Here is a 27,026-nt window from a genome sequence, read left to right as displayed (position 1 = left end):
TTGGAATAACTATTTTATCAATACCATTTTGAATGATAAATAATAATAAAAAAATTATTTTTAATACGCAATGCAAGTACGTAAGTGTATACAAAAAAAGTGCATCACTTTCAACATAATATGGCGGACGCAACTAGTTTATACACAGAAAGTAGGTACATATATATATGATTAAAAAACTAAGATTAAATTGGATCTATAAAATTAAAAAAAGGGTTGATTAAATATATAATTATATTTTCTCAGTTGATGGTGAATTGTATATTATATACATATTTAGTTACCATCATATTATAATGTTATACTTTAACGTCTATTAAACTTTTTAGTAAACTTAACCGATCTAAAAGGTCCACATCCGTTAAATATATTGTATGCAATTTTGGATTTTAAGTAAATGCAAAGAATCTACTAGTTTTGAAGTAAGGTATTTTTTTATTCATGTGTCTACGGTTATGGATTCTAACCAAAAAATGCATTGGATTGATCACCTCTCGGCTCTCGTGCTTATCGTGTTACCGGCAGCGAATTGGATGTAAATTGTACTTTAAGGAGGCAATATTTTGATTTTATCTCGTTTTCGTAAAATGCATACTTCCCTAAGAAAAACTTGCTGAGAACCGCTGAAAAATGCTCCAATTTACGACACCCCAATATTCATAATACTATTATTGATTTCAGTTTTTTTGTTAAATTAAAAAATGATCAATGCTAGAGACTTGAAACTCTCACTAATAGCGTCATTAAATTAATAGGGTTCATAAAAAAAATCAATTGTTGTATATGTGTATTTTAAATAATTCAAATTACTTACTCAAATTTTTCAACAAAGTACACGAAGAATAGTTTTTTTTGAACAACGTTTTTAAGAAACATTTTTGTATTTTAAAAATACATATTTGTTTATACTTCTGGAATAATGTCGTCAACATTAGCCTTAATTCTACAGTGAATAAATTAACTATGGTAATTTGAAATTTATATAACAGCAGGTGGTATGGGGAAGGGTCGACATGACATTGTCTTGTTTATTTTTACATTGTCCCACACTACTAACCTCGTATTAGCTTTAAGCAGGGTTTATTAATATATCATTGATTTGCTACCTATTTAATTTATATACCTACATATTGAACGTAGCAAATTTATTTATTTGAATTTCAAACAAAAAGCTTCTGTTATGATAAAAAAAAATAGAAGACAACTGTATTAGAACCTATAAAAGATATTCCGAAAAGCTTTATCACTTGATGGAAAATAGAATAATAATTGTTTACAAAAAATTCAGTAGATAAAAACTAAATTTAATTTTTTTAAATTTTTCTTCTTGTTCACAAAAATTGTAGATCACTACATATATAGCTACTCTTTTTTGTTTTATACTGTAGGTACTGCACATAATATGTAATTTAGTTTGTTGTAATCAAAAAGAAAGATTTTCTTCCTCTGTAGTGGTTAGTAAATCCTACCTCATTTGGATTCATATGGTGGTCGGAATACTTAACTATTATAGCTGGGCGTTTATCATTTATTATTTATTAAGTTACTATAATGATGTTGAATTTATATTTACTTGCTATATTTTTTCTTCAATGTATCGAGATGTCGATATTAGATGAAAATAAAATAAAAATTATCTCCAATAGATTTCTAATTTCTGTAATGTTAAATCTGATTCAACGAAATAATATTGTCGTTGTACAAACAATTAAACTATTTATTGATATAACTTAAAAATATAATTATTAAAATATGTCATACAAAATGTATGTTAGGTAAAATGTATTGCTAATTTAATCTTTGACGTTACATTTTGTTTTTCATTAATTAGTTAATTTTTTCTTTTATTTTACATATTTTTGTTTTAACCGCAGAAGTTATTAGCTAAAATGTCCCAGATTTTTTTATAGTAGATCTTCAATTTGTAGTTATCATAATTTACATATTTTTATTAATAAAATAATTGGCGACAGTTTTAAACTAGGAAGTTCTTAAATAAATACTGATCTCAATATATTATTTAAATTGTGAGCACAAATTTGAAATGATATAAAACCTGGTATAAAACCATAACTGCTCAATCTTGAATTGCCGAATTTTTAATGTTTTAAAATGCAAATTACATACTTGCACACTACACAATATAGATTTTACTCCCTTTTTAAAGTTTGCATTTTTAGTAAGTACCTACCTATTGTTAATATTGTATTTTATATCGTTCTTTAATTATTCATACAGAAATATCAAATGATTATTTTAACAATAATAGGTACATACTCATTATTTCGAATAATTTTTCTTTTTAGAAATTTTAAGATACCTTATTTTTTTAACTAGTAACAAATTAATTTATATACTTTTGTTTTATTAATAGAAGCCCATATTTTTAATTTCAATATCTGAAACAGAACACTTGTATGGACATTTTGATGTACAAACAATGAATATTAAATATTGAAATAATACTTTTTATTAGAATTTAAATTTTAGATAAATAGTGAGTAATGAGTAATGAGCAATAAAACATTTTTAATTTTATAAATTAAAAGACCTCTAGAATAATATTATATTTTTGGTTAGTTATTAAAAGTATAAGTTATTAGAATAAATAAGAATAAGAAATCATAATAATTGATAAATAAATAAGCCAATAAACCAATGAAAAAAGTAAGGACAAATTTTAAACAGCTTTACATGTTCTAAGAAGAAAATATTGAAAAACGTTAGAAGACTTATTGAAATACCTACTTAAAGTGTTTACAAAATAATCACTCTTAAGAGGTATTTCGTATGTATATTATTTTAACTACATACAAATAATTCGTTTAAACTTTTTTTTCATATAGGTATGTTAAATAAATGCGAGTATCAATATATATATACCTAGGTATACATTTATTATTTACCTATATTAAAAAAAAAGTATTAACATTAAATTATTTTACTAAACACAAGTGTAGAACTTTAAACATATGTAAACATTATTAAGTAAATTGGTCAGTGGTAGTTTGAAAATTAAATATCTTAAAGTTTTTATTGTTTATAAACAATTTTAGGATCCATATAATTATCCACGTATAATTAATCAAATCATGAACTTTGAATTATTATATTGTTTGAGTTGCAAGTATGGTAAAATCAGTTAACTATTATCAAATAGGTAATTATTCATCATGTATATAATTAATTTGAAACGTTTATAATTTATACGGGTATGCATTATTTCACACAAGTGTCTTAAAGAACGATTAAATCTCTAAGTGAACCAAATAATAATAATTTAGTATGGTCGCTTTTGAGTGTGAAAATTTGTGGAATGAAATAAAAAAAAAAATATTTTTAATGGTTAATGTTTCAATGGATTATTTTGTTGAAATTACAATATTTATTCATTAAAATTAATTATATTACAAATTGATAAAACCTACTATAACAGAATAAAGTTAGTGTGTAAATGTAAAAATAAGATACACCACAAACATGTAGGTTGCTATAAAAATCAATGTATTATTTATCCAATTACTTTATTGTGGTTATCTTGTGCTGTATACAAATAAGTACAGATTTTCTATAAATGTTAGGTACCTACAAAGTTAGATACAAGTGCACAATTTCATAGTATTAACAGATAACATTAATTTAACTATTTATTATTCCTTAATATTTTTATTGGAACTAATACAAAGTATCTTGTTTATGTACATATATTTTTAATATGTTTTACCTACATAATTTTATGAACTTCGATAAAAAGATTCTTTAGAATGTTTATTCAGAAATTGTAGGCATTTAGCAAGTCAAAATTTTTAATTAGACATTTTTACCAATAATAGTATTTTAATAAATAACAATATCAGTTAGACACGTTGTGAAAAGTAAAAGCTAGCATTTTTTTATTGTGTTACTCAAGTTAACTTTATATGTGTGTTTAATCGACTCAAAGTTTTTCGAACTTGGATTTAGTTTTTAGACATTCATGAACTTACCTAAATCCGTAACTAGTGGTACATTTATCTAAAGTATTTTTTTACAGATAAAATATATATTTAAACCTTTATAGTGTAACTAATTTAATGAGTGTTTTTAAGAAGAAACTGGATTTCTTGATGTCACAGTCGATTGATTATGTTGACTGTACACATGTGGTGTTTGTGCCTCCACCAATAAATCTAAATATAAATCAAAATCCTTTATATACCTAAATTTTGAAACCGTATAAAGAATATCGCTCAATCAACGTCTAACAAGAATAGGTATCGACTATCGATTTATGTATCATTATAGTGTTGTAGGTAAGCCTGCCTTTATAGTATATATGTAGACACATTAAATAGGCAGTGACATAGTGTAATATAAAATTGATGTATGATATAAATTATGTTTATATATGCTATATGTATGTATTTTAATTGCTTAGTTGTTATGTATACTTTTCAAGTTGTATACGAATATAATAATAGATTGTATAATTGTTTAATGTATATATTTGTGCATAATATTATTGTCTATATGTATGATCATGGTATATTTAAAATATATTACTAGCTGAACCTACACTGCGTTACCTGTAACAAATTAAATAATGTCAGTGGATTTATCTTGTCTTAAACTCTTTTGAATATAAACGACGTATATTTTTAACACAGTAATTTGGATGGTTTTCACCAAATAAAATAATATATGCAGGTCTAAAATTAAATACAATTATAATAACTTTTTTATTTTATGTAACTAATGTCAACCCTAAACAAACAAAAAATGTTCGTTCTCCGTGAGCCAACAAATCCCTCTTTAAAATGCAAAATTTTTAAAACTAGCTCTGAAGTACACATCCTCGGGTATAGGATTACCTATGTACCACATTTCAGAACCTTGAGTGCAATAGACTTGGCTGTAGATCGCTTATACACACACACACACAAACATTGCTTTTTTATTGATATAGATATTTTTAATAAAGTTGTGAATTGAATTTTAAAATAAAAACAACTAAATGAGAACGAATTACTTTTGTTCAGACGTCCAGCATTCCCCAGTTCTTCACACAAACAATTTAAATATTTTTTTCAGAATACTATAGTACCTATAACTATATGCATTAGGTACCTATCATACAATTTGTTAATTATTAGATAACATTTTTCGTGTAGAATAATTAAATTCAGTAGACTCATAATATATTATTTGTTCATTTAATTATTTTAAGCTATAGTTATAGAGGTATAATTATTATATTAATCACACAGAGGTTAAAGCTGGTGTTTAAATCAAACAATAGTTTTTTTGAGTGGACCACAGAAGTGGCTGTATTGTGTTTGATGTTAACATAATTTTAAAATGGTCATGAGTGTTGCATTTTTCACATAATAAAAACTATTATGCTGAATTACAAACTTTGAAAAAAACCTACGTATAATGTGTGTAGTGTCCACCTATTTTTACAAAAAAAAAAAACAATTAAAAGTACAATTGATTTTCAATATTTGATAGATACCTACCTACATTGTACATAAATACAAATTTATTTTAAATATGCTATCACCTCAAGTTGAAATTTGAAACAGGTAGATAAAATAGTGTTATTAAGTTACTGTATCTTTTTATTTAAATATTAAATTTATGCTAAATCTTTAGGTTCGAAATGACATAGTCTGAGCAGGAAATATAATATGTTTTAAATATAAGTCATTAAAACCGTAATTAAGATTTAATACCGTATCCTAGTATTTTAAATGTTAAATTTACTTATGCAAGAATTCATACTTTATACTTTAGCATGATAACATATTAAACTTGTAATGAACTATAAAGAGATAAGAAAACTAAGAAATATAGAGAATTTCAGAAGTTGCCACACATTCATTGATTCATTAATCATTGATACATATAATTTAAATATTATAATGTATGTATTCAAATATATTGAATAACTTTAAAGGGAAAAATATAAAGAACGAAAAACTATGAATCAAATAATTTAATTGGTTGTGGTAAATTGTTACCTATCGATATAATTATATTAACATGTTTCATATCTATATACATGTTAACTTAAATAAATATGTGGCTAATTTAGATAGTTTAAATCAATTTATTTTTATTTTTATGTTACAGTTTTAAAAATTATAGGTTTGTTGATTAAAATTCAAGGCCCAATATCGATATCTTATTATCTGGACCGACGCGATTCTTACGAATAACGGAAAAACGAAAACATGTTCAATCCATTAACAATCTGAAAATAAGAATTCACATAACTCCAAATATTATACTGAACTGCAGGATTAAAAGCATAAATCAGGTGGTAGTCCTTATTGAAAAATAATATGTTAAATCAGTGAGTACATGCAAGATTCGGAAGAACTGTTTTACATAATGCTATGTAAATTAAGTTTAACTCTAACGTGGAGTTATGGACACATATGATTGTGCCTATGATTGTATCGATTCGGAACATACTACAAGTTAGACAGTTAGTAATTAGATTATAAAAACGTGTATATTCTTTATTAAATGTGACCTTAGAATAACTTACATTTCTAATTTAGAATAGTTAATTGTAAGAATATATTTGCAATCAAAGTACCAATTAACAACTAAAATAAATGTAAAAATGGACAAATTTATTCATTTATAAATATCAAATGTAAACTAAATATTATTAAAATAGTTAAATCTCTCTGTTGCTTATTGGCTTGCCAATTATACAAGTAAACGAGGTACCTACCTCATATTAAGCAAAAATATAAAAATATTTTAAATTTTAGGTAAACGAATCGAAATACATCTGTGTTGTTTGTTAGTATCAAGTAATGATTTTTTCAAAATGTTTACATAATTTTAAGTATATTACAGAATTTAGTCACTTGTAATAGGTAAGTGGGTTTAATTATATACTCGTATTTCTGATGTTTTAGTGTGTTTTTTATGCATCGGAATTAAAAATAAGAAAACAATATGAGAAGTCTGTACAGTTTTTTGTTGTGTTAATTAAAAGTTGGAAAATGTAGGGATTCGATCACTTTTCAGTTGTTCATTTTCGGCTCCATCGACATAAATATAATTTAAATGAAGGTATTTTAATTGGTATTTTTAACTGACAACCACCTAATTGTCATTTAATTTTTACCATTATTTTCTTAGGAAAACGGGCAATGGGTTATATTTTTAATTATCAATAGTAAGTATTTAAAAATATGAACATGAACAGAAATATAAAATTATTGTTAGTGTCAAATTATATTGGGCTTTTAATTCATACATTTTATTTGATATTGATATCGATAATTATTTACGTTTTTTTTTCGATATTTAGTGTCCAAGTGTCCAACGCACGAAGCGTGCAAAGCAAATATTATGATAACACATAGGGGAGTTAAAACAATATAGGTACCCATCGGCATATTATTTTACGATGTTTTCTTAAGCTACTGTTACCCAACATAACAATATATAACAATGTTTGTTTAGATAATACGTTTCTAATTTATATTGTTTTTAATCAGCTTCATAACTTATTGTAAAAGGTCAAGTTGGCCCAACCTTAATAATTATACATTTTCCAAGACTCACCCACCAGGTAGCTCTAAAAAAAAAGTTTAACTTTTAAAAAATTGTTCATTCTCCACTTAATAAGAATTATAATTTAAAGTATATCATCATATACAATAATAATAAAAACTACTATGGTTTAAAGTAAAATAGGTATATTAAGAAAATCGATTGTGTAATTTGTATTTAATGTAGCTACTATTTATTATTTATATGCAATTAGATACATTGCACTTACTGTTATAATTTTATTGTGTTGACAAAATAAAAATATCATTACGAATTGGTTTAACTTTATTAATTTAAGCTTCATTAGAATAAAATAAAATATAATTATAAAATAAGTTTTAAAAAGAAAACTTATACAAAGAGTACAAAAAGAATCAAGGTCACCAAAAGTTATTTCTTCAGTGTGGCATTGGGTAGGTACTTCTTATGTAGGTAGTCGTAAAATTACACTATTATGGAAGGTAATGAAAATAGTATGAGTATGCGTCATTATAATTAAATACAAATAGTAAGTTAGGTTAGGTTAGGCTAAAATAGTATGAGTATGCGTCATTATAATTAAATACAAATAGTAAGTTAGGTTAGGTTAGGCTAAAATAGTATGAGTATGCGTCATTATAATTAAATACAAATAGTAAGTTAGGTTAGGCTAGGCTAGTATTGCATTTATGCAATTTGTATAATTACATTTAAAATGTTCTTTATTTTTAATTAGGACAAAATGCAACAAAATCTCGTCTTTAATTTAGTAATACCTGCATGAATAATAAGTAGAGGTCGGATTTATATTCTATTAAGATCCTTAAAATATGATGTTTTTATGTCACAAAAATAAGCAATATATTCTCTTAATATTCCTTTAAAATACCATATATATGATGTTTTATGTCTTTAAGTATGCAAAATATTATTTTAATATTAAAAAAAAATTCAGTTAAAATTTATTTTTGATTAATTTGGTTTTAAATATATTTAATTAAATTAATTTTACAATAACAATTAATAACTATATATTGTTTGATGGATAGTCGTGACAGCAACGAATAACCGATGTGGTATCGCAATCGATAAGGAATACCTGGAGATTAATTTTTATTAAAACCCAGAAATAAATCATTTAGTGAACATTGTATTTATCCAAGTTTTGATAAACATGAAATATGTTCATTATATGCCAGATATTATAAAAATATTCTCAAATATTCTCTAACGTGTTAAATATTCTCTAGCCCCGAAATATGATTTTTATGCAAAATAAATTTTTTCCTATGAAATCTGTGTTTCGTGATTCTTAAAGATTTCTCACTCAAATTTAACTGTATAGATTAGAAACAAATATGTAAAACCATAAAAATCCAACCTCTAAAATTATAAGTAAACATTTTAATAGCTTGCACAATAATTTGTACATAGTACATCGTAACCAATAAATAATTGGTACCTATTGATAGGTTAATAAAATATAGAAAGAAGTTAAATTTTAACCGTTTGTTTAAAATAATAGATCTGTCTTTGAAAAATAAAATAAAGTAAGAATATAACAAAAATATTCGTTTTAAATTATAATTTATAATTAATATACGAGCTTTTGCAAAATACCAATGTGAACGCGGATAATTTAATTCGAATAGTACAATTTAATATATTTACTTTAAATGTTAAGCGAGGGATCAATTTAACTTCAAGTAACAATTAAGTGATAATTATGTGCTGAATATACGTAAAATCAAACCCCATACAAAAAAAATCATATCCTTGTTGAAAGATACGAAAATTTACTGAACATGCAAAAAAATCTATACAAAGTATATATATGGTTAACTAATATATGCTACGTTATTAAGGTCAAAATGCTTGAGGAAACAAATTCGATTTGCATGGATTTATATTTTGACCTGAAGCCGTTGAAAGTAATATATTGTATAAGTTTATTTTTTCGAATTTAAAAGTAATTTATCTTCTGTATCATCGGTGTGTTAATGGAAGTAATAATAATACTAATAGTTAGGTATAAATATATACATACATATATTATTATAACATTAATAATAAATAATGCATGACACATTGTGTTGTGGATATGATATGAAGGTAGGTTAGGTATTATTTTAAAATTAAAAATTTAATTTAAACTTAAAAGAAAATTTAAAACCTTATAATGTGTTAAAATGTATAATAGTGAATTATAGTTTGTAAATGGCAGTTATTTTATATATTTAATTATTTTTTTTTTTTTTTTAATTGGTCTTTACTTTGTTTCGACCATAAGCTGCATATATATAAACATTATTGCAATTATCTACTTCGTGTTTATACATTTAAGAAATACATTTTTTTCTGATGGCCATAAAAAATATACTAAGCATTTAAGACAGTGTCTCTATACTAGTGTCATTAGTAGGTAATAACTTATAGTAAATTCTTATACGTTGAAATGTTTAAACAATAGTTCAAATTGTAAAAAGATAATTTTGTTTTCTGTTTACTGAGTCTAGTAAATCAAAATAGCATATATGACAAGTAGTATTGAACTATTGAATCATTGTTAATAATTTGATTAAACACAAGAATACCGGTAAAAACGATAGCAACATTATATAATAATAAATACAAGTTTATTCATATAAGGTCCATAGTTAATAGTTGTTACTATAGGAGTTATAACAATTTATATAGTGTGACTGCTCAAGTCTAAGTTAGAAAGTTTGATTAGCCCTGTAAAATGTAAGGATAAATATAATTAATAGGCATATTATGATAACGTTTGAGCAGTTCGACTGTATAAAAATTTAAAATGTGGTTTTATCGTAGATTTCGTTTCTACACAAGTTTATATTTGCATAAACCGAATATTTTTTATGCGAGACTATAACTCTTATCCTTGTCAGATATAATCTTATCCTGCCAAGGAATAAATTAAAACTTTCACACGTTTAGTTTGGAAATATGAGCCGCCTTACTGTTGGTATAGTTAAGTTGTTTGAGATAAAAATGTGTTTTCAATATTAAGTTTAAAGTGTAAACTTAAAATGAAAAAATTAAAACCTTTTTAGAAAAAATATTGAATTTCATAAGTTAAATTAATTTATAACCTATAATAAATTAGGTAGCTATATCATATGTCTTAGTTTATTTATGAAATTATTTAACATATGAAGAACCAATTTTAATAAATATCAGAATATTATATAGTGTAAACATATTTTCTACCTAATCTATACGAGTTATTACATTTTAATAGTTTTTAAATGTTAACAATTATAAAGATGTTAGGGATTCATGATAACTATTTTATACATTTGTAAGTTTTTCGTACACTTATAATGCAAGAATATTTTAATCATTTTTTATTATATTGTGAAATGTTCATACTTGATCACAATTTATATAATATATGTCATTTATATTATACTTACCTATCAATAGAAATTTATTTTTATTTTCATTAAATTGAAAAACTACTTTAGTATTTATAAATACATATTGTACCTGAGTAAATATACAGTATGTAGGTACTTATTATGAGTTTCTATGCACATGTTCATAATAATATACCTACACACAAATTTAGTACCTATAAAATTCTAAGTCCTAAAAGTATTGTTCTTAAAATATGATATTGTGTGTACCTATGTGTACACTGTACACGATTTATAGTCGAAAAAATGCATTTAAACGTCACTGATATAAAAGTGAATCTAGTTGGTTTTTCGCAGAGGAAAAAAAGTAAAAATTCCTAGTATTTTTCAAAATATCCAGGAAAAAAAATTACTTAAAATCGGTATTTTTCACGCAAATTAACTTTTTAACAAGATCAATTTCGTTTTTTTGTTGTAACTCAAAAATGAATAAATGTAAGGACTACATTATCACCGATTATTTATAAGCGAACTAATAGGTATACAATAATTTTCAAAATATACATTCAAGATACATAATATTTTAGATTATTCTGTGGTATTCATATGTGTAGTACAATAAAATAATTTTCAACTTTTTAAATTTTTTCTGAAGTTTTATGTATGATAAAATTTCTTCGTTCATATGAAAAGCTTGAAAGTGTAATACAAGGTTTTTCATAAACTTTTCATATACTTATTAAAACATATCAAAATTACATAGTCACGATATTTTTTTATGAGCGTTTAAAGTTCAAATTATTACAAAATTCATAAAAATTATCCAAATGTTCAAATTATTTTGTAATACAAAATATTAATAAAATATTAATACCTAATATTTGAAAATTTAATAAAATGTTCCTTGTAAGTTTTTATTACTGGAATTTAAAAATAAAGTTGAGTGTGATTCCACGAAGTGGAAATCAGAAACTTCCTTCTGAAGTTTAAACGTTGATGAAATTGGATATTCACGCGTAAAATAACGATTTCTCATCAAATGATTTTATTATTTTGTTGAAATTCAAAAACGAATAACCATGACAAAGGTACGATTTTCCTTCAAATTGTCATTTAAAATTGTTTTTCTAGATTTATTGGTAACAGTTTTTCTTAGGTAAAAAAGTTATACAATTTAACACAAGGCTTCTCATAAGTTATCATTGTAGCTATTTCAAAATATTAAAGATACATAGTTACGAATTTTTTTTATAAACATCTCAAGTTCAAATTTGGACGAAATAAGATACCATATAATTAAACGAAGAATACCTATTTTAATTATTTTGTTGTAATTAAGAATTTCTTTCGTAGAGTGTTTCAAACTTTTACGTGCTATATAATTATATTTTTTATACATAATTGTATTTTAAAACATTTATATTAATTATAACCTCGCCTATTTATACAAAAATACTAAAAATCTGTTAACACAGTTATATCATAAGTCTGTTTTGACTCAAAACAATAATAGATGATATACATATTTATAATTATAATAATTAAATATTAATAATAAAAAAAATGCAATGCTTTCGGCAACCACGAATTCAATTACCGTATAATGCCAATAGCAAAAATAAATATCAATGTCACATAAAATATACTAAGTAGGTAATATAGTTATTCGTATACAACGATTTATCATCGAATTCAATTACACATACATTTAACACAATAGTGACTTACTCAATGACTAAGTACAATTTACACTTAGGTACTACTGCAGAGCGGTTACCTACTTCCTCCTTTTTTTGATCTAAATTTTATAGTTCTACTGTAATTTTGAGTTTGCCACACTCTAAATTATAATGAAAAAAATATTGTTTTATGAAATGTACATTTATAGACGATTTTTCACATTTTAGACGATTATGGTAAGCTTATAATCTTGAGGCTTTAATGCAATATTATACTATTTAAATTTCCAATCAATTGGTTACACAAAACGTAAACATTTAAGCACATTAAAACCCTCAATAGCATTTCCAGAAAAAAAACTATATCGTAAAACCAATAGTCTTTCCGCTTCACCCTACAGGATCTAAAATGGTCTCGGTGGGTATTACTCATAATATGAATAGATTCCACAATTTAATGTAATAATAGTGCCAAAACTATTTTAAACTTCTTCTTTTTTAAGAACAACATGTATTTTATATATAAAAAAATAAGTAATTTTTAGCTTTTATAAAATGTCTGTATTAATTCACTTATCATAATTGAGTTTTTATTTAAACTTACATAAAATACATGTACTACGATTATTGTGGTTACTAGGCACTACTAGTTAACGAGTATTGACTTATATTTTCTAATATATTTAGTAAGACTCAATTAAAATTATTAATATGTACTGGATACTATAGTCATTTAAATAACCTTAATGAAATATTATAATATTATTTTGTAAGATTTAAATTGTATAATAATAATTTTGAATGTCTCAAAATTATATTATGTAGTTTAATTTAAAGTTTTAGTAAAAATTGTAAATATATAATTTGCTTGTATTAATATTATAATATTTTTTTAAACAGTAGTTTTAAGATTAACATAAATTAAAAAGATTGATTTTCACTACCATTTATATTGGATTAAAGTTCATACGCGCGTGGCAATAAAATAACCCATGTCCCATATGAGTCAAGTGACTTCGTGAGAGAGTGAGACTCAGGTGCATAAATTAATTAAGTTTAAATTTAACGATACACTTATGTTATTATTAACAGTTACGTTACTTAAAGATCACAGGGACCTTAGGTATTCAACAAGAAACACTGTGTATATTGAAGATGACGTAAAACAATACTGCTATAATTAACAACGGTACAATTTCATCAAAGGAGTGTCAAACTATTACATAACCATACATTCAATTTAAATGTTGTTTAAATAATATTTAAATTATTCAACAAATATGACGTAGATGTGGTATTGTAGATATATATTAATCGAAAGCTCTTTATAACTGTTCATGTATTCGTATAGTTAGTGCAAATTCAAATACATTTCAAATTAATGTTAATATAGGTATTGAATTCTTGGTTTTCATCTGAACTTTGGTAGATGGTGGAAATGTTATAAATAAGGCATGGATGTTGAAGCATTATTTTTTTTTATTGTTCAGTTTTGTTTCACTTATGCAAGCACAAATTAATATTTAATAATTGTTGGTGCAAATTTTCAGCATATTTTTATCATCATTGCAAATGTTGGTAATATTTCACATTTATAGCACTGTTTTTGGTAAAACAAAAAACACATTAAATATAATTGTTTATTGTTGCTAATATTGTTTATTATTTTGTAAATGTAAATATAGCTATAATTATAAAAATTAAGTCTATTATTACAAAATACAAAATATAAGGTATAAGAAAATACATTTAAGGATTCGGTGATGAGAACGTTTTTTCATGTTACGAATAGGAGCTTTTCTGTAAGTTATGTGAAACTAAAGTAATAGTGCTGAACGGTGTAATCATATATATTGAAACTGACAAATATAAACAGGTGGTTAATCGAAAAAAAATACTACCAAAACGTCTACATTCTGCCAATATTTCGTTACATGAAATTAATAAGAGAAAATATAAATAAATATAATAAATAAAATTTGGCCTTCAACAATTGAAATCATGGATATTGATGTGGGATTATATGAGACTAATGTCGTGATTGAAACACTTGAAACTAACCATCCAGGAAAGGTGTATATGTGTTAAATACACTATATTGAAATTATTGATAATGCGAATAATTCAACAATTACAAAATTATTTAATCAATCAATGACCAATATGTTCCTTCTTTGGCCTGACGATATTCGTTATGATGGCGTGTACAAATATTTTTTACTGACGCAGCTTCATATAATATGGTAAAATTATTTGAGGTAATTACTCTATTCAAAAAATGGTCTATAAAACATGTTTGGTATGTGGTATTATACTATTATGCGCCCTATAGATGATTCAAGAGGACAATTTCTTGAAATAGACAAGTTCATTGCTAAACTGAAGGTTTGAGGTGACGTCTTTCTATTGCAAATATTTTTAAAAAAGGAAGAGTTGTGCAAGAAGTTGATCCCAATGAAGGAGTTTCAATAAAAATGTCACAAACTATTTTTTTCTAGACTTTAACTGGAGCCGATTTCCCGGATATTTCTCGGACACGGTTTTAAAATTAGAAAAAGAAAGAATTTCCATTAATAAAAGCCATTGAGATAATGATAAAATAAAATACAAAATAAATTGGACAATGTTTTTTGTGAAATCAGAATCTCAGCACACTAAAAGTTATAGATAGTTTTGAAAACATACGCAAAATAAATTATAATATACTACTAAAGAAAAATAAATGTAAGATTATTTAATTGAAGAGTTAATAATAATTATAAATTATAATAATGCTATAACTAATCAAGTGTATTATGAAGTAAATAATTGAAATTATTTTTTATAACACTATTTCCGATTTCGTATGACTGAATACGATTAATGTGCACACAGTAAAATAAAATTTAAAAAAAAATTCTGTTTGAATCAAATATATTAAAATATAATATATAAATATTTTATTAATTAAAAAGAAGATACTATATTCCGTATTTAGTTTCGAGCAGTCTGAACTCAGAGTACCTAAGGTATTGATTTTGCAGTTACAGTATTTAGTTTGGTAATCAATTTTAAAAGAAGTCTAAACCTAATATATTTTCATGTATTACATTTAGAATCATGAAAGCACACGATTCTAAATTAATCACGAGTTGGTAGGTAATGAGCACTTTAATTTTCAAATCTTCTATTAGTTTTGAATACATTAATAAAAAATTAAAAATAATGGCGACAAATTTCAAACAATGTACGTAAGAATTCGTCTAATGTTAAACGAAATCATGAAAATTAGTAAGTAAGTACTTAATTCATGATTTATTGTTGTTTTCGAATTTAAACATACCTACCCAGTGGCCAACATAGATTTTCAAATAACATTTCATTTTTTTCAGATCTTAAGTAGATATAAAACAAAACTGTGCTAAAAAAAAAATTAAAAATAGTTAGAATTAGACACCAGCAACCTCGTGGCTCGTACATATAATAAACGTTAAGTCTTAAAAACTTAAGATATAAAAGTACAAAAATAAAACTATATAAAAACTAAACAAATCTTTTAAACTATTCTCTAATGTATACATGATGTCTGTTGCGGTGTTTGGCCCCATAAATAACTTTTTTTCTAACAAATTTGATTAAAGCATAATTTTTTTATTAATTATTACTATTACAGACCGCCAGATAACATTGTTTTTTATATTATGTGAATATGGTTAAACAAAAAAATGTATGAAATATCAAAAATATTACTTATATTTTTCTATTTAATATATAAGAAATAAATACAATTAAATATTTATTACATATAAATTACATTATGTATGAATACTTAAGATTTTAGTGTTAATTTAAAAATATGCAGTGAGCGAGTGAGCCAAATTATTATTTTTTAAACCATTTACTAATAATTTTTTTTAATTTTTGAAGCAACATTTGTTTGTTTTAAAGTTAAGCTAAGGTAGCAAAATTCTTATCATTATCCTTATCACTAACTAACCTAAAATTTACCCCCAAAAGCGTAAAAAGTTGAACATCAAAGCAATTTTATCTTCTATAGATACATATTATGTATACACACAAAACAAACACACAATATCAAATATCATTATAAAATTGAATTGGCTTCTATTGAATAATACTGAAAATTACTGAAATTATGTAAAAAAAATTGTTTTCTATAAAAGTAGGTCCATGAACTTTTAAACACTAAATCTCATGGTTCGAAATTTGAGTAGTTATTATAATGAAATTGGATCTGAACAATCAATAGAACTTTTATAATAAAGTGTTCGTATATGTGTTGGTACGCGCGTCAGAATACATTTTTAAGTAGTAAAAATGTTCTTGAAGTATCAGATTGACTTTTTATTACTTGGAAATTAGATATAACTTAAAGTTTTTAAACGTCAAAGTTGCAAGTTTCTGATAGTATTTGTAAAAATCACAAAAAGTGACATTTTTAACTTATGGGAAAGTAGTTTTAAAGGTACTTACCAACCTAACCTACCAAAATATTTATTTTGTTTTAAATATGAATTATAATTTTAAAGATTTGATATTTGATCTGCAGAGATTTTTTCAAAATACTCACTCTGAAGATAACCTGTACAAGATTTTAGATTGTTGAAAGTTAATACGTTTATTAATTATTATAGTCCTATGACAATGCATATTATATATTGTGAGGATAATTGAAATATTGAATAATAGAAATTTTATATTTTATTAATAATTTTATAATTTTATATTCTTAACCTAACTAATTTCGATTTGACCATATATAAATTATTATATAGATTACAATACATTTATACAGCGTAAGTTTCTGTTTCAGGAGTTGCACAAAATCGGTGGGTTTTAATTTTAAAGTGACTATAATGTCGCTTATTAAGTGTCGGTATTTTAAAAATACCTTTTACTGAAATTCAATTATTACTACCTACCTATAGGTTATAAATAATTTCAGGTTATGACTTTTTGGATATCTAAAATATAAATCGAATTAAAATTTATAAATGTAGGTTGTATACTTGTATGATATATATTGTACTCAGGCATTTTAAATGTAAATATTTATATTATTTTATGCCTACTTTAAATCTCATTTGGATTAGTTTGGTAATTGAATACGAAAAAAAAAATATCGAAAACTGTTTTGATATGTATTATGTTCATATTTTATGCAGGGTTTCTCACTGTTTTAACTTCAGCAACAACATTTTCCATCTCAATATTGTTAATCTTATTCTTAAAAATCATTACTGAATTGGAAGGTCATAAATTACAATTATGTATTTTCTTTTGTTATTTGAAGGAAAAATTTAATTTAATTTTTTTTGTATTATTAAACATTTTAGTCAATTTGCAGAGAATTATTTTTGTTATGTATTTACTTATATAGTTTTATATATATATACACGATATAGGTACATATAGTCTATTGGTATATATTTTTGAATTGTCTTAGTAAAATTAGAAATGTATTCACATTGTATAATTAACTTTGTACATATGACTGATATAAGGTAAATGAAACATGTACTTAAAATTAAGGTTAGGTTATAGACATGAAGTATAACCAAAAAAAAAAAAAAAATTATTTCACTTTTAATTTACGCTAGGCTAATGACCAGTGATGTTGAAGCCTTATTTCTAATAAAAAAAAATTAGCCATCTGGCAATTCATCAATAATTTGGAAAATCGGAATTTTAAAAATTGGGTTAGAAAAATAATCTAGACAAGAATACTAGCTATTATTATATAATTTTACATACATTTTAAAACTAATTTTCCATATGGTGTAATGTATTTGTAACTTATATGAGAAAACAATGTTTAAGGATAATACCATATTTCATTTAGAATCATAATATAATTTTAATTCAAAAGTTATAAAACAACAAAATAAGTGTATGAGTGAGATTTTTGAAAATTATTTTTAAAGCTGAATATTTAGTTAGTCTTATGATTCTTTAATCTTAAAAAATTTTTAATTTTTATTATCTCAAATAACAATATCCAGAATATTTATTTGAAACAAATTCAGTTTTCTGAGTCAAGTTTTAGTAACATTCGGTTACATTCAGTTTTAATTATTCGTTGTTTGTAAGTTAATAAAGTTACCTTCCTAAATCGTTTTATTCTTATACACATTTGAAATATAAATGAATTTTGTTTTACATATTGTTGTAGTTGGATTTAGGAATAGTAATAGGTACTTATAATTTTTTTATTTATTACCTATTTCGGTATTAAATATTATCACTTGATATAAATACTTCATTAAATCTTCACAGTTTAAGAATAAGATAAATAAATTCTAACATCAGATTTAATTATTGCATACAGATTGTAAAAATATAAATGTTGTCATATTTAACGTTATACTATAATAGGAATAAAAGAATTATATTCAAAATTAATATTATTTGAAATAAAGGGATACAGTGTATCGTGTACTATGTTTTATATATTCAACCATTAAGGTTTTAAATTGCATGTAACTGGGTTATAACTTTATAGGAGTATATTTCGATTATTATTTCATATTTTTTTATGGTTTTTTTTATTGTAAACTCTAGTAAATGATCGATTGATAATTTGTTTTAAATTTAGCTCTAATTAAAAAAAAACTTTATTGAATACAAATAAAATCGAAAACATTTCATTAGGGCGAGGTGCTAATTTTTACCATTTATGTGTACCTATAAATGGCTATAATACACAGTATTTTTTAAATATTATAACTGTAAGATATAAGTTATAAATTAAGGTTGGATTTAGTTTAAAAAAATTGTTGATTTCTATTTTGACGATTGTTTTTATAGTGCATTAACTATCTCTTATTATTACATACATGCTTGAAGATAAACTACCGTCTCCCACAAACTCAATTATTGCTTTATTTTAGTTGAATAAATAAACTAGTTTGAATATTAATATAAATATATAATATTTAATTTGATTTATACATTTTAATACTATTACTTGTACAGTTATCTCAAATTATATTATATGAATAACTACATTACCGTATAATGGAGTTCAGATAATTAGATTAAAATATTTAACCTAGGTGTGTATAATATTGTATGCGGTATAGTAGTTGAACATTAACAACGGTCGTGTTGATGTACGTATTTTATTTTATAATTTTAAGCTACATTTAGGTAGAATTAATCACTAAAGTTTAATCCGATACTAGGAACCCACAATAATTATACATGTAATTCGGATTTAGTATCTTTTCATTGTATCTATATAATTGTCATTACACAAGCAGAAGGATAATATATTAATCCTCTGTCATCAGATGGACTTTAGTAGAGGATTTGAAACATTTTTAAAATTATTTTTAATAATATATACTACAATTTCAATTTGAATGGGAAATATTTCCATTAAATAGAAAAGTATTTCATAACAATTTAGATGGAATTTTTATTGTTTAATAATTGAAAATCATATTTTATTAATTTAATGAACTCAACAATTTCAATGAGTAAATAGTAAGGTACACCGTTTACATATTTTTTTTTTTTAAATAAAATAATTAATAAAAAAAAATATTATAAGAGCTGTAAGCATTGATCACGATTTATTTTAACAAGTTACTTTTAAAATAAAAATATGATATTATTATTTTTAACAAAAACTATTCTCGTTCTAAATTTAATTTATTCTGCATTAGTCCAGGCAATAGTTTTAATATATATTCCAATATTCGTAACAAATATAATTTACAGTTTTAAGAAATGTCTGTATTTATCAAGAGTAAATAAAGGTTATGAAAAATTATCTCTTGAATACGTTTAATTTAATTCGATTACGGTATTATAGTATAATTTGTGTTCAAAAACTTTATTTTAATTGATTTTATTTTATTTTTGACATCAACAGACTTAAACTATAAGCAAAAGTTATATTTTTAAATTAAATTTGTAGTGCAGTTATAAATGTTAATTAGTATTTTAATTTGAACAAAATTCGTTAAAAACTCACATTTTAAGTACCTATTTAATTACATGATTATATGATGCTATTATAAGTAATATAAAGGTATAAAAGAAATACATAATTTATCTAAAGTTCAAACTAATATAAGTATGAGCCCATACCTATCTTAACTAAAAAAATGTTTGTCTATTCAAATAACAAGTATTGGTATTAATATCAGACACAAATACACGATTGTCTGTTTTAAATACATTTGTAATTAATGTAAGTAATACATACAGCAGACAGCCATTTGAAGTTTCAGACGTTGTAATGATGCCAATTACCAAGTGCGATGTACCATATTCAAAAAAATTATATTTTTTTTCGACGAAATAAGAAACCACACTCTTCGAAAACGAATACATAGGTACTATAATCTTATTTAATAAATAGGTTCTAGAAATGTCTTTTAAAATAAAAAAAGTACCGTTACTTGTAACACGATACATAAGTAAATTATTTAGGTCGATATTAAGGGTGATTTGTTGTACAGTAAGTTTCTGACAAAACTGTCAAATAACTTTGTTATGGACATTGTTGAAAATAGTAACTTGTGAACAGAAAATCGCTTTAATCGTAATAGGCAAAAGTCCGCAAAACTTTCATTAGGTACCTGCAACTTTAGCCTGATTTCAAGTGGTAACTATTTACTAAGTTTACCTGGTTAAATTCGTCAATTTTAATTTAAAAATAGTAACCCCCATGCATGACATTGCAATTGTTTGTTTCATAATATCAATTTTTAAGTTGATAGGTAATTAATTTTTTTTAAATACGTATTTATAATTTAATTATTTTTTCAATTAGTTTTTACGAACCTTTTTATTTCAATAAAAACAGATTGGTGATGGGTCACGGGTGCTTGCTTTTATAGCAAAATACTATTCAACTATAAGTTGTGAATTATAATACAATAAGAACTATACATTTTGTCTTAATATTATTTTGTTATTAATTTAATATTCGGTGTTAAGTACAATTTATTTTATTAAAATATAAAAAATTATTAATAATATTATATTTTACTAATTTCATTGATTGCTTAGCTAAAAGATATATGAGTACCTATCATTTTAGTAACATTGATCTCCATAGTTTTAAAAATTTCAAATATTAGCCATGTAATACCTACCAAATATAATTAGTTTAAGTTGGATTATAAAGGGATTACCAACATCTTCCTTACATATTTTTTAAACCTTTTTAAAATTATTAGTTTAAATAAGAATGAAAACAAATCTACTTATTTTTAAGTAGATACTTTATGTAGTACTATAAAGATTCAACTGGGAAGTGAGTTCAATATAGGGAATTTATATTATGAAACATATATAATAAGTGTATCATAATATCAGGGAATATTTACGAAGATTTTCTTCAATATTGTGCAATAAAGATCATTATTGATGATTTGAAAAACATATGTTGAAATACTTATAATTCGATTTGGAGTATCATTTAAAAAAAAATTCTTTGATAATATATTTTTGATAATGCGTTTTCTTTATACGTTTCTTGATGATACAGTCTAATGTTAACACAAATTTCACATATTTTACCGTAGCAAAATATCAAAAATCAATTTTCCCATATTATTCTGAAGTCCTGTGGTTAACATATAAAAGGCCACAACATATTTTACTAAGAAATTTTCTAATCTAACAACCAAACTACCTCATGATGTATAAGTATGAAACACTTTGTCCCGTAAGGACTTACTAATTTTAAGTGGTGAGGTTATAATGCAAATTTCACTACCTCACTTTTATATAAAATACAATCGGTGTAGGAAATACAACTTTAAATACAGACAAAAAAAATAAATAAAAACAAATATAATTTTAACAAACACATTTTTTCTATGCCTTTTAATATCACTATCAGTTGGATCCATTATCGATGTTTGCTACTACCTATTTGTTATTATTTATTGAATATTGAATTATAAAAATGATTGAGAGTTGAGTTCATTTAGAAATAATACTAACCCTCGAATCGTATTTTTTCCTTAAAATTAAAAAATTTAATAGAACTTAAAAATTGAAATAATCAAAACATTATTTTATTTTAAATTTTAAATGTTAATAATTACCGTGGTTAATGGTCAGTAAATGTATTCATAATAATTACGCTGGATATTTTTCTCTACTTTTGCAACAATTTATATTAAACATTCTGCCATTTTCAAAATTACAAAGCAAATACCGTGTAATATTAAACCATCCGCTGTAAACACTAATCGGTGTAATAGGGTGAATAGGTATTGTGGAATGGGATGCTTGGGATGTGCAATTTATTGCAATGCTAAATATTTATAACATATATTATGCTTTTAATGTCTTAATAACATGTATATAATGTATTACAATAGTTGCTTAATTGTTTGAATATTTAAAACATTGAGATACCACAAGTAACTATGTATAGGTAGTGTAATAAAACGACTATTCATTATATTTACTTGAATTTTCTAAATTTAAATTATGCTTTTATGAAATAGTATTAAAAACGAAAATACCTAATAAAATAAAGAATTTGAGTTTTATATCTGTATATATTATAGACATGAAATACTAATAACACAGTTGGCTATTGGAATATCGTTCAGCCAATGGCTCGATTCCAAAGTAGCGTCTATGATTGTTATAAAATACATTAACAGATTTATCGAGTAATAAAATCAATACACACACACATACTACACTAAAACATACAAACTATATGCTAATATATATGTTACACATTTTCAGTTTTCAGACATAGTAATGTATGCCCATGATTTACGTAAGACACTTATGCTATATAAAAAAACCGTTTTTATGATTTAAATTTAAAACTTCGTTTAATTTTGAACTTTAAAGTTTAAATATAACTCAGTTAGGTTAAGTTAGATTAAATTAATAAAAAAAATGTTGTTTTTATTTGTGAAATGTTGTTACTTGTTCATTATTATTGTCAAATACTTCAATAACATGTTACATGGTATTATATTACGTTTTAGTATTTTTTTATTGACTTTGATGAAAAAAAAATTTGGGCCTAAATATAGGTATAAAATTTGTATACTATATTTTTATTCATTGTTAAAAATTAATAATTTTATTAATTGCGCCTTTTAACAATGACTAGAAACATAATATTCTACTCATGCTAATTTGATGTGAAATGAATGGATTTATTACGTTCGTACCAAGTTAGTGAAAAGAATTCGAGGTTCCTATGATTCTGGAAAATAATTCATTTAGTACAAACAAAAAATTGAATGAACGTATAGAATCAAAACGAGCTGCAAAAGAACAGGAAATCATCGTAAGGCAGAAAACTTTCAGGACGTGACTGCAAATCGTAGACACATGTGTACAACCCTCTTCAACTGGTGAGAGCCGGCATTCGTATGAAAATCTAAATAACGAACCGTACTCGAGAACAGGTCTCACTAATACGCAGTAAAGGGATTTAAATGATGTGGGATAGCTTATAGACTCACCTGCTGCTCGCCATGTAAAACGTTTTTACTTGTTAGGGAGTTGAAACGAACAAATAGCAAGGAAACTGCAGTTTAAAGTAGAGTACGTTTTGAGACAAAAAATTGGTTGAATTTTCGGCTTAAAAATATTGTCAAAATACGGCTTTAAAGAGCCGGTTTTAAGAATCAAATCAAAACCACCATGGTAAAACCGTTAAACCGTCTATATACATCAGGCACTTCGAACGTGCATTTAGACTACATATAGTTACGTTCATATTATGCGTCCGTTTATCATTTCAGACGGGACAGTATTTGAATTTTATTATTAGCGAAGTATAGCACAACATCATATAACGCGTTCTCTTAGAATTTAACTGTTTTACTGTAAAACGTAATTAATCGCACAGTACGGCACACAATACAATTAAAATGTATTCAGGGTTGGTTTGGAGTTGATTCCACACACGGTAATGTATATTATGCAGACCGCTGACTGAACTGATTAAACGCTCTTACCCCAACGTGGTCATGGTGACGATGGTGTACCAAAAGGCGGCCGGAATGGACGTGAAGTTCGTGCCGTCCACGTTCTTTTCAGCGTAAAACATGACGGTGGCGAATATGATGATAGCCATGGCCAAGGAGAACACCAAGAACCCGAGTTCGGAAGCGCACGACTTGAGCGTATAGCCGAGTATGCGGAGCCCTTGCGAGTGCCGGGAGAACTTGAATATCCGGAACACCCTGAACACGCGGAGGGTGACGAACGCGCCTGACACGTCGTCGTTGTCTGTGATGCCTAGGCCGATGTAGTAAGGCAGGATGGCCACCACGTCGATGATGCTCATGACGCTGCGCATGAACTTGCACCGGTCCGGGGCGGCGAACAACCGCAGCAGATACTCGGTGGTGAATATCATCACGCAGGCCGTGTCCAGGCAGAAGAACACGATCTTGTAGCGTTCGCCGCATGGCAGTGTGCCCACCCGACCGGGCCGGTGGCCGCATGGCACAGTCTCCACCACGTTGGCCATGACGGACACGGCGATGAAGAAGCCGGTGACGTAGTAGAAGACGAGCGCCGCGGTGGACGTGTGTGGATTGCCGAACGCCCGCCACATCTTCTGCCTGATGTTGGTGAGCTGTGGCAGGTTCTGGTCGCCGTTCTCCGACAGCTTGTCGTCCATCAGCCGCTCAGCGTTCTCTCGCTTCCGGTCCCGGTAGTCCTCGTAGCAGCAGTCGCCGATGACATCTGGCAATATGCCGAAGAACGCCAGCTCCTCGTCGTAGCTGGTCAGGCACTCGTGCTTCGGGTAGTGCAGCTTGCCGGTACGGTAGTAGTTGAGTATGTGCCGGAATATGTCCGGGTCCCGGTCGAAGAAGTACTCCTTGCAGTCTTCGTCGTAGAAGAACTCCCGTTCGTTGGACCCGAGCAACGTGTCCGGATACTTTTCCACCGTGTTCCGCCATGTCTCAAACCGGCGCCCCGAGACGTTGATCAGTAGCTTCTCATCGTCTATTCTCCGTCGGTCCTTTGGCACCGGCGGCGGCGGCAATGGGTGCGTGGCGATCGGCACCCAACCGATGGCCGCCGCCCGGGCGAACGGCAGCCAAGCGGCGACCGAGGCCATGCTGTGCGGTGGAATGACAGTATCACCGGCGGCGCCGCCGGTCCAGTTGTTCTCGTATAAATAGCATACTCACGCGTCGCTGTACACGCCGCCGCAGTCGCCACTATTGTACTGTCGTCGTCGTCTTTGATTGCCGGCACCGATACGTCAAAGCGTGCACGGCTGTCGTCGTCGTCGTCTCTCCCCCTCCCCCGAACGATCGCAAAACAAAATATTATGCTGCAAAACCGTGCGACGACGAATTCAAGCCGCCTCGGTCTACATGGGTTTTTATTTTTATTTTTATAATCATTCAATTTTTGTATTATATTTCCCTTTTATTTAAATTTTTTTTATTACTCGTGTACTCGAAAATCCCGTCCGTTCACGCCGTGGCGCCCATCTCGGTGTAATTTTACTACTACTACTATTATTATTATTATATTTGCGTTTGCTACACACCGGTGACCGCTCGCGCACACGCACAACCCTCCACGCGTACGCGAAGCACACGATCGTACACACACACACGCGCACACTCACTCACCCACACTCAGTAGCCACCACTGTAGTCGTGAACGCGTGCTATCGCGGATTTCGGCGGTAGCGACCACCAGACACCCGGCCGACTCGTGACAAGCAGCTACACTGAAGGATGACTGTGCGCGGCGGCGACTCGGCGAACTGCAGCCAGTATAGCACCGCGGCGGCGGCGGCGGCGGTTTTCGCTCGGTCGAGTGTTTTATTTTGTTTTTTTTTTTATTTTTATTTTTATCAAAACGCCGCCACCGTCATCGTGCTCCGTCGCCGCCGCCGCCGCCGTCATCATACCCCGTCGCTATGTAGTTTATATTGTATATACAGTGTATGCTATACAGTTGCAGCGCGTAAAACTAATGACCCAAGCGCAAGCGCTCGCGGCCCGCTCGCAATCGATTTGCGTTGTATCCGTGGCGCGCCTCCCCGTTCAGGCGTTTCGTTTTCCCGGCACGGACTCGCCCGACACACGCTATATGCCGCCGCGGCCAGCGCGCGGGCGCGACAGTCGTCGTACCGCAGCTCGCTAACTCGCTCTGCTCGATCGGTCGCTCGCTCGCCGGCTAGCTCACCGTCGAGCACAGCACGCACAAGCGGCCTGACTGCAGCGGACGTCTCGAAAACGCGGCATTATAGCATACATATTTCCTTATACAATATTATACGCTCATATGACGCGATATGCGCGATATAGAGCGAGGCGGGCCGTCAAGGCCGTGTACTAGCGTTCGGCAGCAAATGCGTTCCCCAGGCAACGCGCCGCCGTTATTTACACGCCGCCAGCCCGCGCGTATACACGGTTGTAAAACGCACACGCACACGGTAGCAGCGGCT

The 27,026-nt window shown here is 27.3% G+C and overlaps 1 protein-coding gene across 5 annotated transcripts in view; it reads right to left on the bottom strand.

The window, feature by feature from the left end:
• LOC111040796 (potassium voltage-gated channel protein Shal) overlaps positions 1-26,336 on the bottom strand; it is a 67,089-nt gene extending 40,753 nt beyond the window's left edge. For 2 of the 5 annotated variants that reach the window (XM_022324813.1, XM_022324814.1), the window contains exon 1: positions 24,562-26,336. In XM_022324813.1, the coding sequence (XP_022180505.1) occupies positions 24,562-25,676 (1,115 nt within the window). In that variant the 5' untranslated portion in view covers positions 25,677-26,336. The remainder of the gene's footprint in view (positions 1-24,561) is intronic. The other 3 variants (XM_022324811.1, XM_022324815.1, XM_022324816.1) reach the window with 3 other exon arrangements.
• Positions 26,337-27,026: the final 690 nt, after the last annotated feature.

Source organism: Myzus persicae, unplaced genomic scaffold, assembly GCF_001856785.1.
Source record: "Myzus persicae strain clone G006 unplaced genomic scaffold, MPER_G0061.0, whole genome shotgun sequence".
Classification (NCBI taxonomy): domain Eukaryota; kingdom Metazoa; phylum Arthropoda; class Insecta; order Hemiptera; family Aphididae; genus Myzus; species Myzus persicae.
The sequence above is the reverse complement of the archived record's forward strand: the minus strand, read 5'-3'. Positions and strand labels throughout refer to the sequence as shown.